Source organism: Artibeus jamaicensis, unplaced genomic scaffold (genome assembly GCF_021234435.1).
Source record: "Artibeus jamaicensis isolate MK-2021 breed Jamaican fruit bat unplaced genomic scaffold, CSHL_Jam_final contig_482, whole genome shotgun sequence".
Lineage (NCBI taxonomy): Eukaryota > Metazoa > Chordata > Mammalia > Chiroptera > Phyllostomidae > Artibeus > Artibeus jamaicensis.
Window position 1 is genome coordinate 9,722,059 of NW_026521857.1, and position 15,524 is coordinate 9,737,582.

The 15,524-nt window shown below is 37.2% G+C and overlaps 1 protein-coding gene across 2 annotated transcripts in view; it reads left to right on the top strand.

Moving 5' to 3' along the window:
* CDKAL1 (CDK5 regulatory subunit associated protein 1 like 1) overlaps positions 1–15,524 on the top strand; it is a 667,880-nt gene that overhangs the window by 205,624 nt on the left and 446,732 nt on the right. For both annotated transcript variants that reach the window (XM_053668249.1, XM_053668248.1), the window contains one exon: positions 833–929. In XM_053668249.1, the coding sequence (XP_053524224.1) occupies positions 833–929 (97 nt within the window). The remainder of the gene's footprint in view (positions 1–832; positions 930–15,524) is intronic.

Here is a 15,524-nt window from a genome sequence, read left to right on the forward strand (position 1 = left end):
CTCTTATTTATTTGATGATCCTGTGTTGCTGGGGTCCCCGTTTTACATTTTATCTATTATAAACCAGGAGCTTGTTGACTGCAAGGCATGTCTTCCTCCAGTCTGGTTCCTTGAACACCCACCATCATGTCTTAGGGATACTTAATAATTAATTGAATCACTTTATAGGAAGCAGGCTTTTTATTTGGATTTAAATATTGGTTACCTCACAGGTTCTCTTGGATGTTTGGCAGGGATTCTGTGTGTGGTGGCTGCAATTCTTGAGGAAACCAGATGTTACTTCTTTGTATAGATTGTTAATGTAAATGGAAAGATTTTTTTGTTTGATAAGGTATTACATTTATGACAAGAAAACCATTTGTGTGCAGTGATGTGCTTGGAACAGATAAAAAAGTAAAACCAGGTGGCAGAGGCAGGCATTACTCTCTTGGATGTGTTAAGCAATCTACAGAAGTCAGATCTTTTTGATTCTGTTAATAAGTTTTTTTCGGGATTCCAAGTGGAAAAATTGTACCAAAGTACTCTAAGCTATTGAAATGAAACACAGGTGCTGTTAAAATTGTATTTTATATTCTGTTCATTCATTCATTCATTCATTCATTCAATCAATCATTCTCTGAATACTTCCTATACCATAACATCTGTGGCCTGATAAGCAGACACATACAGAAATCTTATTATAATATGTTTTCTTTAATCAGCCTTAAGAAAATTTAGTTTCATGCTAGATGGGCTTGTTATTACTTAGAGAACTAATATGCACTAACATCAGTTTCCATGGGTATACATACGTACAAGCAAAAGAATTCACACTCTTCTTTCAATTTTCTAGGAAAGCTCAAGAGGAGAACAAGAAAATAGTGCTAGCTGGATGCGTTCCTCAAGCCCAGCCTCGTCAGGACTACCTTAAAGGACTGAGTGTCATAGGGGTAAGCTTGTACCTGATAAGAGAAAAAAGAAGATACTCTTTTGTTACAACATGTAATAACTCCACATTTTATTTTCTATTTCTGCATTACTTATGAGCTATGTTGTACTTAAGACTGTCCTCAACGTACTTCCTCTATTGCTGTGAAACTTTTTCATGTCTTTGTAACTTTTTCATTTTACCACAAAAACATGTTTTAGATTTTCTCATTAAAAAAATAAAAAAGTAACAGAGTAAGTAAGTCATAGCATGGAATTGAAGTCCCTTAATAAATTACCTGGTCTTTGTTTGCCTGTCTGGTATTGCTATATTATTATGATTTTCCCACCACATTAAATTAGTGGTCGTTTCCCAGTACATAGATGCCTTTGTTGGAACGTTCCACTTCCCTTGTTTTCACTCCCAAGTCTCGGCTTCACTGTCACCATTCTGCAGAGCTTTCAATGTTGCCATTCTGTGGAGCTTTCTCTGACAGTCCTGAGCAGTCCTCAGTAATCCTGTCTCCGGGTTCCCTTCACTTACTGTGCAGTTGCCTCTCATTTGCTCTCTCTGCCTTTCACAGAGTTGTGATTTGAGGGTTAACTCACATGATTTTTTCAATAAAACCTACCTCTCTGTTTGAATTATTAGCTTCATGATGACAGCTGTTTAATTTTTAAAAAATCCTCAATGGGTTTCTTAAGCCTTTCCCACGATGCCTAGCATACAGTAGGCACTCTAAGTGTTGGGGGACCGACTGAGTGGAAGTGCCTTCCCTTGTATTTCTATGGTTGGCATACTCGTTTTCCCTGTTGGGCAGTCGCCCTGTGAAGTCAGGAGTCCGGGGTCTACTGTCTGTCTCATTCTTGTGGCCATCACTGTTCACAGAACGCCCAGTCAGTCAGTGTTTGTTGAGCACATGGTGGTCCCATCGTTCTGCTGCACCTCTACTCAGTGTGCTCAGGAAGGATGTTTTAAAAAGTCTTTTAGTTTTTCAAAAATATAAAAGTATTATATGCTCATAGAACAAAATTACAGGAGTAATTGACACCTGGATTGAGATTTACTGGATTTTTCCTTACTTGATGTACCATGGACAGGTTCTTATACTGTATTCTCAGTGTAATGAACTTGTTTTCTTCTGTGAAGTTCTTGCCCCACTAGCAGATTTAATAATCTTTGAACAAACATTCTCGTGTTAAACAAACAAAACTGGAATGTTTGGGAACTTTAGTATTTTTTCATCATTTGTCTTGTTTACATTTTGATTTCTCTTGGTTTAAGTAATGAACTGAGTTGGAGTCCTGAGTTATCTTTTCATGTCAGACTCACTTTCTCCATAAACATCACCCTGCAGTTTGGGGGAAGTAGGAGAGGAGAATTTGGTTTTACAGAAGGAATGTGGTAAAAGCTTGGGATTCCTCTTCAACTTCATTTCAAGGAATTGAGTTACTAGAATAGTAGAATTTCTTTTTTTTTCAAGTTTTTATAGTTTCTTTATTATTTTTCTTCTTTTTTAAAAATTTATTTAATTATTGTTCAAGTCCAGTTTTCTGTCTATTACTCCCATCCCAGCTCACCCCCCCAGTGCTCCCCACCTCCCTCCCATTTCCACCCCCGTTAGTTGTTGTCCATGTGTTGTATACTAGTTCCTGTAGCAGAATTTCTTTAGTATGGCAAAAACATCTTTTCTATGTGCGTATGGTCGCATTTTCTTGAATTCTGTTTTGCGCAGTAAAGAGCTTAGGATATGTTGGGATGCAGGGGAGAGTCTCGGGGCAGTGCAGGGGGGACCCCCAGTGCTTCCAATGCAGAAGATTTTCAGGGACTGTGTGAACCTGCGCCTGTTTCAGCCGACCATGCTTCTCCGTTGACTCTGGCACCCGTTGTGTTCTGTCATCTAGTCTCACTGTAGTACCTTTGAACTTCTTTAGATTTTATTTTGCTCCTTTATAAAAATAACGTAAGAACACACGTTTTAAAAAGTGAATATTTTTAAGTGAATTCATGATTCCATCACCCTAGCATACTAATTATAACCTTGCTTATCCTCTTCAGATTTTTAATCTTTGTGCATTTTACTTAATTATACTCTCCAAACTGTTTTGTCTTATTTTTCCATAAGCTTTTATTACATGAGGTTTTTAACCATTTTAAATTCATTAATATGCTGTTGAAGGATATGCAATGTTATACTTAACTCTTCTTAATTGTTGAATATCAGTATTTTCTGATTTTTAGAAAATAAAAATCACAAATTAGTAGCTACAAAGGGTTTTAATTTTAATTTAAAATCAGTATATGGTGAAAAGTTTCCAAAAGATGAATCACAATATCAGTAGAAATGTTTTAGAGTTGTAATTTAATTCTATTTTCATCATTTATTATTAAACTATATCATTATTCTTTGTCAACATCATTTTATAGAGCAGTTTCTGCAACAGAAAGATGACGTCTATCATAACTGACCCTTTTGAAATTTTACTTTTTAAATTGTTTTAGAGAGAGGGGAAGGGAGGCAGAAGGAGAAGGAGAGGAAACACGGATGAGAGGGAAGCCCACTGGTTGCCTTCTCTGTGTGCCCTGACCGGGACCAGACTGGAACTCAGGCATTTGCCCGGACCAGGAATAGCAGCCTTTTGCTTTGAGGAATGATGCCCAACCAGCTGAACCACACTGGCCAGGGCATATCTGACTCATAAAATTATGTCCACAGAACCAAGAGTTTTGGGGAAAAAATCTGGAATAGGAAACCAAAATCATGTATAATTGGTGTTTGGAGAGACTGTTTCTGAATAGAATTGTTAGTGTTGCTGTAAAATCAGAAAGCTCCTGAAATAAAATGAGTTACATTGAAATAAAAAAAATACATTATATTGCCATAAAATCAGAAACTTTGTGAAATTAAATGAGTTACATTGAAATAAAGAAATGAATTAAAGAAAAAACAATTCTGAAGTGTGAAAAATATGAAGATGTTTAAATTCAGTGATTTGGAAACCATTTTTAGGAGGATGTTTGGAATTGTATTGCGCATTTGATTTACAGACTGGGTGAAAACTGTTACTCCTTCACAGAATTTCCCTCACAGAATTTTTATGATGGAGGGTGTTAATAGAAGTGAAAGGAAGAACAGCTGTAACTGCACTTTGTGTTTTCTCTTCCTGCTAGGATTTATCTCTTTCACCCCACAACACCGGGAGAACATGTCAGTTCTATCAGCCAGGTGATTGAAATAAAAAGCTGCCGTTAGGTGGGGATCAGTGGGTGAGCAAGATGCTCATTGCACACCTGAGTTTAAAGACATACTATCGTATGTTTGCAAAGGCTCATAGCATTTAAGAAGGTATTCAATAAGAAAGAAGGATATTACTACCCTTGTAACATGTTAATTTCCATCAATATCAGCCTTTAGAAATGGGGTATTCATTTTCATAATCAGAGATAGCAGTGTGTATAGGGCACATAATAACTGATGATTTGAACTCTGGGCCTTTTTCATTACCTGTCTCGCTGCTTCCTGAGGCTTTCTAGTTGTGAGTAACGTTATTTGTGTGGTGGTGCACGGAGAGAAAATAGAAGTCAAACTCATCAACATCTAGGTCTAGAACTGGCTTTGGTGGCAGGAACCTCCCATTCTGGAGCACAGGGCTAATTATTTTTCACAATGGGAGAGGAGAAAGGACAGATTTAAAATGTAGACGCCTTGGATAAAAATATCCTTAGCCAAACTTTTTTCTAGAATGATCAAATGAAGTTTATATTTCGTGTCTAAATTATATGTAGTTGGAGGTAACCACTCAAGATCTTCATAATGTTTTCACTATCTTGGAACATTTTACCTAATTGTGAAAATTTTCCTTTCTCCTTTGGCAGATAGTTATGGTTCACCATCCACCTTGACCTGAGTTTTGATGCAGCATCACTTCTTCCCTACTATTTGTTTAAGTTGGTTACTCCATGTCTAGCTCTGGGTAGTTTTCATGGTCCTGTGACTATACACCCACTGAACATATTCTTTTCCTTCCCTTCAGCTCATTTGTTGGCAGTTTGTTGGAAAGTTTCCTTTAGAACAACCAGAAGGCAGGATGTTCTCTGGTAAAGTCTGGTAGGAAAAAAAAAATAGACTTCAGGACTCAGAAAGTTTGGCTTCAGATCCAGAGGCTGCTGCATTATTCTTCTTTAAATTAGGCAAGTATGTACTGAGTGCCTACTGTGTGCTAGCTACTGTTCTGGGTGGTAGGTGTGCAGTAGTATATAAAATCATCAAGGATACTGTCTTCATAGAGCTTATATTCTGGTTTTTGAGGTGAGATATCTGGGTTTGAGCTGGGAATATTTCCAGCCTCTTGGAGAATGAATGGGGTGGGATGGGACCTAGACCACAGAGACTGATTAGGTGGAAATTTCCCTGTAACGGTTCTGATGGAAAAACACTTGTGTCCATCAGTTAGGAGTTGTGTTAGGGATAGATGGGTGAAATAATACTTCTTTGCTTGAGTTTTTATGAATGTATTGTTATTTCTCAATTATTGCAGTAGCCATTATTAATAGGCATAACATTTCTTAGGGTTTTTACCCGGTTGCAGGAAAGCATGCTTATAAAACCTGTACATTTTGTATGGATTTTCTGTGTTAATAAATGAGGGCTGCATTTGAACTTGGTCTTGGTATTGACTCATTAGGTTTATCTTTGTAGTAACTGTATATAATTTCTTTAGAAATCCTAAATAAACTACAAATTAATACACATGCTGTAACATTCTAAAACATGCAGTTCACAGCAGAATATATAATTTGATGATAAAAACATGTAGATGACAAAACTGCCTGATGTGCAGGCTGTGAGCCCTGCAGACAGATGCACATTTTCTTTGGAAAGCTGAACAAAACTGCAACTTAATGCTGGTGTCCACTCATCTCGGGGACTGTTGCTCAGTTGACTCATGGTGGTTTCAACATCTTTTCAGGCAGCATGGTCTACTCCCGAAAAGCCAGACAGCATGATGACCATTTCAAATGTGAACACTTCAATTTTGAAGACTTTATGTATAAATAAATCAGCATTTGAAAGAGACTGTATTTGAGAATGTTTCTGTTATGTACCATATTATAAAAGTACCATAAATAAATTTATGAAGTGAAACAATGTCACAATAATAGTGACAGTGATATTGAGGGCAAAGCTTGAGAAAAACTGTCCTGTTTTTCAATACTTCTTGTGTTCTAATATTTCTTCTTTTCATATTAGGTTTTTATTTTAGTCTTAATTATCAAAAAGGTTTTATCATAATACAATGACATGTAAATTTAAAAGCCCATTCATGTTTGTACCTTCCTAGATCTATTACCTTTTAAAAGGCATCTTCTAATTTACCTATATATGTACATTTTTTGCCTGTTGAATTATAAAAAATTAGTTTGTTGTAGTAGTTAAGAGCCTGATTCAGGAGCTAGATTGCATAGATTTGTATGTCTGCTACACTACTTACTAGCTGTGTGATCTTGTACAAGTTACCTATTCTCTTTGTGCCTCAGTTTCTTCATCTATAGAATGAAGGGAATAATAGAACCTAACTGAGTTTTGTAAGTGTTAAATGAGATAATACCTGTAATTGCTTAGCACGGTGTGTGAATGTAATTACATGTAAAAATGTAATTCACTTACTGATGGAATTAACATTGAGCATGGGGATGAAGCTGTGTGGGGCACTGGAATCCACTATGTGCCTAGGATGAAACTATTTGCTAGCGGTACAGAGCTGAATAAAACATGTCTGAGTAGTGGTTAGATGAATGGAGAAAGGAGGAAGGTGTTGAGCAGAAACATCAGCATGTCCAAGGAAAAGCCCTGTGCCTAGGTATGACTGAAGGGTTCAAAAAGAGCAAGAAGTGTGTCCTGACTTGAGTGTAAATTGGAGGGAGTAGGTTTAAGAGGTATGTTTGGAGTAGAACAGATAAGCCATAGAGTAGGGCTGGCGGAGAGATGGAGTTTGTATTCAATGCGATGCTTAAGTCAGGAGTGACAGGACAAGGTGAAAGACTGGGTGGGTGTTAAGATAGCATGAAAAGGTGAGGGTTAGAAATGGAATAATCTAGTGGTTATTTCTGTATGCCTGTTATTCATTATCTGTTGTTTTCTTATAAGCTATGGATACTAATCTTTTTTCTTGTTTTAAGTAAGATTTGTTGAGGTATGATTAGCACACAGTGAAATCCATCGTAAATGAATTCTGACAAATGTATACTCTTTCATAAGCACCACCAAAATAAAAAAGAGAACATTTTTCCTGCACTAAACAGTTTCCCTGTGTTCTTTTGTGCTCAGCCCTGTCCCCTGACCAACCGCACCTACCCACAGTCCTTGGTAGTGACTCTGATTTCTGCCCCTGTAGTCTTCTGTTTTTCAGAAGGTCATATAAATGGGGTTGTATGGTACTTGTTTTTTGCCTTTTTCACATAGCACAGTGCATTCAGGATTCATCCATGTTGTTGTAATTGTAAATTGTTGGTTTTTATTGCCTAGAATTATTTTTCTGTATGACGAACCACAGTTTCTTTGTTCACCAGTCGGTGGAAATTTGTGTTGTTTCTAGTTTTGGGCTATTGAAAATAAAGCTCTTGTAAACATTCATAGGTAGGTCTTTGTGTGGGGATGCTTGCGATATCCTGGGTAAGTTCCCAGGAATGGGATTTTTGGGTGACACGCGAGCATCTGCTCAACCTTCTAACAAGCTGCCCAAGTGTTTTCCAAAACAGCTAAACCATTTTCTATTTCTGCCAGCAGTTCCAGTTTCTTTGCATCCTCACCAGAATTTGGTACTGCGAGTTTTCAGTTGTAGTGATTGTACTTGGTATGTCGTGGTATCTCATTGAGGTCTTAATGTGCTTTTCTCAGTTGACTAATTGTGTTGAGCATATTTTTTATGCTCTGCCATCCACATATTTTTGGTAAAAAAATCTTTCAAATCTTTTCAAATCTTTTACCACTTTCTCCTTTCTGGGGGTGGTGGTGAGCTTGAGTTGCAAAACTATTTCTTAGGGAGGACACACACATAATACATGAAACTGTTTTTTAGGACATGAAAAAAAAGAAGTTAATAAATTGGACTTCATCAGAATTAAGTAGTTTTGCTCCCAAAACATCCTATTAAGGAAATGAAAAGACAAGCCATAGACTGGGAAAAAATATTTGCAAAACACATGGCTCCTAAAAGAGTTTATATACAGGACAAATAAGGGGCTCCTACAACTCATCAGTAGAAAATCAGTCTGTTTTAACACGGGGAAAAGATTTATCTGACTCTTTGTTATCTTTTTTCACTGTCTTTCAGAATTTTGATATAATAGCAACCTTGAATATTTTGTAGGGACATAAAAGGGCAATTTCTTTTGTGGCTTAAAAACTTAAAAAGTTTACATTCCCAGAATCTAGGAACAGGTCTGATAAAGTGTATTATTCCTCTCTCTCTTTTTTAGAATTATTTTTTAAAGATGGGAAGAATTTATTCAAGTCTTCAGTTTATTTGCAGTTTACTATGATGGACACTTAGGTACTACAAAGCCAGGGATTTTGTTTACTGTTATTTTACATTTTTATATTACTTTCTGTGCTCAGTACAGTGTCTGACTCAATAAATATTTGTTGAGTAATGTTAAATATAAGGTATGCATTTAACTTAATTTGTTCCATATTGTTCCAAGCTATTCCTGCAGCATTTGTTTTTAAATTTTTCCTTTCCCTCTTTTATGATGCTAAAACTCTATCATGTGTTTGTTAATTGGTGTGTTAGTTTTGTAAGCCCCATGACAAGTTACCATAAACACAATAGCTTAAAGCAACACATATTTTGGAGATTGCAAGTTGGACATGGGTTTTACTGGACTCAAGTCAAGATGGGGGTTGCATTGTTTTCTGGCTCTAGGGGGCAGTCCTTTTTCTGTCCTTTTCTAGCCCTTTTCCAGCTTTTAGAGGCCGCTCACCTTCTTTGACGTGTTCCAACCTAAAGGAACAATGGCATCCCTCAGTTTTTTTTTCTTCTCTTTTTTTCCCTTTATTCCCCTCTGCCCTACATACCCTCTCCCACCCACATTTCCTTTCTGTAGTTCATATTGATGGGTTGTACGTATAAGTTCTTTGGCTTCTACATTTCCTATATTATTCTTAACCTCCCCCTGTCTATTTTGTACCTACCATTTATGCTACTTATTCTCTGTACTTTTCCCCTCTTCCTCTCCCCCACCGATAACCCTCCTTGTGATCTCCATTTCTGTGGTTCTGTCCCTGTTCTAGTTGTTTGTTTGCTTTTTAGGTTCGGTTGTTAATAGCTGTGAGTTTGTTGTCATTTTACTGTTCATATTTTTATCTTTTTCTTAGATAAGTCCCTTTAACATTTCATATAATACAGGCTGGGTGACGATGAAGTCCTTTAACTTGACCTTATCTGAGAAGCACTTTATCTGCCCTTCCATTCTAAATGAAAGCTTTGCTGGATAGAGCAACCTTGGATGTAGGTCCTTGCCTTTCATGACTTCAAATACTTCTTTCCAGCCCCTTCTTGCCCGTAAGGTCTCTTTTGAGGAATCCGCTGACAGTCTGATGGGAACTCCTTTGTAGGTGACTGTCCCCTTAGCTCTTGCTGCTTCTAGGATTCTCTCCTTCATTTTAATCTTGGCTAATGTAATGATGATGTGCCTTGGTGTGTTCCTCCTTGGGTCCAACTTCTTTGGGACTCTCTGAGCTTCCTGGATTTCCTGGAAGTCTATTTCCTTTGCCAGATTAAGGAAGCCCTCTTTCATTTGTTTTTCAAATAAGTTTTCAATTTCTTGGTCTTCCTCTTCTCCTGGCACTCTTCGGATTCGGATGTTGGAACATTTAAAGATGTCCTGGAGGTTCCTAGGCTTCTCCTCATTTTTTAATCCACTTTTTAAAAATTTAATTATTTTTCAAGTACAGTTTTCTGCCTTTTACTCCCATCCCAGCCCACCTCCTCCATGCTCCCCACCTCCCTCCTATTTCCACCCCCCTTAGCTGTTTGTTGTCCATGTGTTCTTTATACTAGTTCTCTAAATCCCTCCCCGTTTTCCCCCCAAATTCCCTCCCCTCTCTCCTCTGGTTGCTGTCCCCTTGTTCTCTATTTCAGTGCCTTGTTTTTATTTTGCTTGCTTGTTTGTTTTGTTGTTTAGCTTCCTGTTAAAGGTGAGATCATATGGTACTTGTCTTTCAACACCTGGCTTATTTCACTCAGCATAATGCTCTCCAGTTCCATCCATGTTGTTGCAAAGGGTAGGAGCTCCTTCTTTCTCTCTGCTGCATAGAATTCCATTGTGTATATGTACCACAATTTTTTGATCCATTCATTTATTGACGGACACCTAGGTTGCTTCCAGCTCTTGGCTATTGTAAATTGTGCTGCTATGAACATTGTGGTGCATAGGTTCTTTTGGATTGGTGTTTTAGGGGTCTTAGGATATAATCCCAGCAGTGAAATTGCTGGGTCAAAAGGCAGGTCAATTTTTAGTTTTCTGAGAAAATTCCATACTGTTTTCCATAATGGTTGTACCAGTCTGCAATCCCACCAACAGTGAACTAGGGTCCCCTTTTCTCCACAACCTCTCCAACATTTGTTGTTTGTTGCTTTGTTTATGATAGCCCTTCTGACTGGTATAAAGTGGTATTTCATTGTGGTTTTAATTTGCATCTCTCTGATAGCTAGCGATATTGAGCATCTTTTCATGTGTCTCTGGATCCTCTGTATGTCCTCCTTGGAGAAGTGTCTGTTCAAGTCCTTTTTCCACTTTTTAATTGGCTTGCTTGTCTTCTTAGAGTGTAGTCATGTGAGTTCTTTGTATATTTTGGATATTAAACCTTTGTCTGAGGTATCATTGGCAAATAGGTTTTCCCATACAGTTGGTTGTCTTTTTATTTTATATATAGACTCTACCAAAAAACTCTTCGAACTAATAAATGAATTTGACAAAACAGCGGGTTACAAAGTCAATATCCAGAAATCAAAGGCATTTTTGTATACTAACAATGAATCAGCAGAAGCAGAAATCAAGAAAATAAATCCCATTCGATATAGCAAAAAGAAAAATAAAATACCTAGGAATAAATTATTTTTTTGAATTCTTGTTTCTTCATTCTGTTCTGGTTGAATGTTTCTCTCTTCCTTCTGTTCCAAACCGTTGATTTGAGTCTTGATTTCCTTTCCATCACCATTGGTTCACTGTAGATTTTTCTTTATTTCACATAATGCAACCTTCATTGCTGCCTGGGTCTTTCTTATGCTGTTGAAGTACTTAGTGAGGTCCTGGAGCATCTTATAACCAGTGTTTTGAACTATGTATCTGATAGGTTGGCTATTTCTTAATTGCTGAGTTGTATTTTTTCTGGAGCTCTGGAAATGAACTGTTCTTTCATTTGGGCCATTTGTTTTTGTCTTGTCATGCCTGTTAGGTAGTAAGGGGAGGAGCCTCAGGTGTTCACCAGGGCAGGGCAACCCACGTGGCTGCGCTGTGACGCGCTAAGAGGGGTATGTTGGGGAGGAGTCTACGCTCTCTGCAGATTTCAGTCACTTCCCCTGCTATCCACAATAAAAAATTGAGCCCTTCTGGTGCTGATTCCCAGGTGGGTGGGTTTGCGTATGGTCTAGGACCCTGTGGGTCTCTCCAACTAACTCTCCCCTGAGGCTGGGAGTTTCTCCCACTACTGCCTCAGACCCCAGGGTTGTTTTCAGTCAGAGGTTTGAGGCTTTATTTTCCCGCGCTGGAACCCTGGGTTTCGTGGTCTGCCTCGCTTCCTCCCCAGTCTTTCCTCTGGTTTGGGGGACTGCCTCCAGCCATCGCCTTGCCTGTCCCAGTCCTCCAACTGCAGTCTTGCCTCGAGTCCTCTCCACCTGACTGCCCATCTCCGCCCCTTCCTACCAGTCTGGCTGAATGTTTCTTCTTTAACTTTCATTGTTGGACTTCCATACATTTTGATTTTCTGTCTGTTCTGGTTGTTTTTTTTTTAAATTGGTTGTTGTGTGAGGAGGCACAGTGTGTCTACCTGTACCTCCATCTTGGCTGGAAGTCCCTCATCCCTCAGTTTTTAAGAACTGTGAATAGATTAGGCCCATCTGGATAATCCAGGCTAATCGCATCATCTCAAGGTCCTTAGTTGCTTCTGAAAAACCCATTTCCTGAGTCAGGTAACATATTCACTGGTTTTGGAAATTAGGATATTTGAACATTTTGGGGAGGCTATTATTCTGCCTGCTACATAAAGCAGCGTTTATTAATTGATGTTTTACATTTCCAGTGTGTATTCTGTTTTAGTTTTAGTATTACTGTTTTTAACTTTAGTATTGCTTAAAATTTTCTTTTTTACTTTATAACATGTCCTTTTATTTAATATGATAATATTCTAATACCCCAAATAATGTTTCTATATATAATTGAACTTAGTATGTTGATTTTGTTTTAAATGATGAAAGATTTTTTTTTTCACTACAGAAAGATTTATAGGTATTTTCTTAGGATTTAAGGGAAAGATTACTCATTTTGAGTAACAGAAAAATGTTACTCATTTTGCTGGCATCATCTAGCCGGGCCTCATCTTATAATTAGCTATTTTTTATCTCTTACTAAGTGTTAGTCACTCAGTGGTACCATTCAGGTAGAAATTATGCTTTTAATTGTGTATGGAATGTGCTGTCATAAAACTTTTAATGAAAGGACAGTTTCTACTATTGGGAAAGAATTTTTTCTCAATGAAGAGATGAAAGAACATGAAAATATGCTGGGAGATGAGAAAGTTTTGTTCAAAAAGTTAAACCACATTTACCATCAAGTGCTCCTTTGTTTAACTCAGTATTTTGTTTTCAGTTTGGTGAGTTCAGTAAATCTTTCTTTCGTGTAGTAGAGCTGAAGGATGTTGTTAATTTGGTGACTTCTGTGGATTTCCCAGATAGGGCTCTCTTCCAATAAATAGCATTTTTAGAGGTAGGAAGTTTTCTTAAAAGTTTGGAGAAAAATTTTTAGAATGAGAAATATTTTTATAGAAAAGTCAGTACTGAATTTTAACCTGTCAGATGCTGATGACTAGATCAAACTTCCATTATTGTAAATGTGTGAAATTTGAACAAAGGCATGATAGAAAATGTTTCATTAAGAGCCTTTCACTTTTTATGTGAATGGCTCTTAATGGAGATAAAAAGACATTTTTTTCTTTTAGGTGTTGATAGAATTTTTAGATAGTTTAAAAGTTTTGGTATGATATTTCTTAATTAGAATGATGACAGGTTGTCCTAGTTTATTTATATACAGTCAAAATTAAGAGAGCTAATGAGAAGTTTCTCTGCATCTGAGTTTAAGTGTATATATAATACAGATGCGCTGTCTTGCTTGTGTAAGGATTTCAGATGTCTGGGGATAAAATCAAGGAATAGTAAAACCCCAGACCGACTCATGTAAGTAGAAAAAAACACCAAGTAACAGAGAAATGTGGATAAAGAGTAGCCTTTGCATATTTTTCATAGGATTAGCAGAGCAATGCTTTTAAGATTTTTTTTTACCCTCCAGTGACTTCCTTTTGCTAGTAAAATAAAATCTAAACTGCATAGCATGAGCTACAAGGTCTCATATACAGGGGGCAAAAGTATGTTTTTGATTGTGCATAGGTAAAACATACACTTTAGTTTTATATTATTATTTATTCTTGTATTACGTATATTTTCATATGAACAACTGTAACCCTACTTTTGCCCACCCCTGTAATCTTTCCTTAATTATCTGACTCCATCTCCTACCACTCTGCCCCTCACTCCTTATCATTTTGTCTTTTAGCTGTTTTATGTACTCTTTCCCCTAGAGGTTTATTCTGATGCTTCTGTCTGGGGTCCAGGTCCCAGGATTCCTGCTGCTACCTGTTCTGAGGTTTCAGTGGAATAGTATTGCAAAGTTGCTCTCTCCACCTCCTGCCAGTCCAGATTTCATTTTCTTTGTAGCATCTGTAATGATAGGACATGAATGTTTTCAATTATTTGTATGTTTGTCTCCCTGATTAAAATGTAAGGTCTATGAAGCAGGGACTTGGTATTTTTCACCATTTTACTCTCAGTTCCTAGAACTGTGTGTAGTGCTTGGTTGGTGCTTAATAGGTACTTGTCAAGTGAATGTGTGCGGGCCAGTGGTGATTTGTGGGGGACAGTGTGGGGGAATAGTTGTTGCCTGGGTCTCCTGAAATTCCAGGTTCTGTTGCAGAGCGTTCTGTGATTGTTTAGTGATGACCTTCATGTGTATAGGAAAAGGGGAACATGTGAAATGTGTCACCTGTGTGCCATTCCTAGAAATAAGATCTACTAGAAATTATTTCTTCTAGAAATAAAGAATTTAGGTGAGTGTCCTTGCACTTCAGTTCCCTAACCCTCAGAAATAAGGTAGTATTATTAGCCTAGGAATGTTGTGAGGATTAAATGAGATAGTGCATGTATTGTGTTATCATAGAACCTGCGACATAGTAAGTGCTCAGGAAATGTTAGCTATCACTTCGTTATTACCAGTCATTAACTTATCTAGCTGCTGATTGTTTAGGAAAAAAGATACTTCAAGTACTTAGACAAAAAGATACTTCATGTACTTAGAAAAAAAGATACTTCAAGTACATGCTCAAGCAGAACCTTGATAGTTTGCAAAGGCAGACTGTTATCAGTGTGCTCCCTGATTGACCTTTTTATTAGCCAACTTGGAAAACTTGTGTTTGAGGTATGTGTGAGTTTCCTAGGGCTGCCATAACAAATTATCACAAACTGGATGGTTATGTTAGCTGTGCTACAAACCTGCACTTTCCAATACGGTTGCCAGTAGACACATGCGACTGTTTAAGTTAATTAAAGTTAAAATTTAGTTCCTCGGTCACTGTAGCCACATTGCAAGAATGCAATAACTAAGGGTGGCTAATATGTTGGACATTACGTAGCATGTAAACATTTCCATCACTGTAGAAAATTCTGTTGGGTTGCACTGCTGTGAACAATTAGGAAATTTTTGACTAACACTTTTATTTGCTTTAGGTGCCTTTGTATAGGTTTGTTTCTTTAATATGTTTACCTATAAGTTCGTAGTGGTTCATAATAGCTGAATAAAATATTTTATAGATTTATTTTAAAAGTTCAGCAGAATTACTCATTAATGTTATTTATGAATTGTTTATTAACCAACTCCTTTTTTCATTGTTGAGAACATATAAAATCAGTAATAGAACATACTGCATGTCTTTTTCGCTGTATATTTATAACTAAGTGCCTGAAGGACATGAGATACTGTTTTATTTATTTTATTTGAATTATATGCCAGAGACTAAGCTCTTGTGTATTCAGGGATACAATTTATAGTATTAATTAAAAGCAGCTTTACTTTTCTCCCCAGAATGAATTCACTGTATTCTTTATTATATGTGAATCTCAAGTTTGTTCTTTCACTCATGATTAGTTTTTCTTGTCTCCCTGTCTCTCACTCCGTGATTCTTTTTCATTTTTTGCTTCCAACTTCTTGCATTTAACTCACCCCCATTCTTCTCTTTTCTCTCTCCCCTTCCTCACCCCCTTCCTCCAATATGCTCCTTAGGAAAAATGGA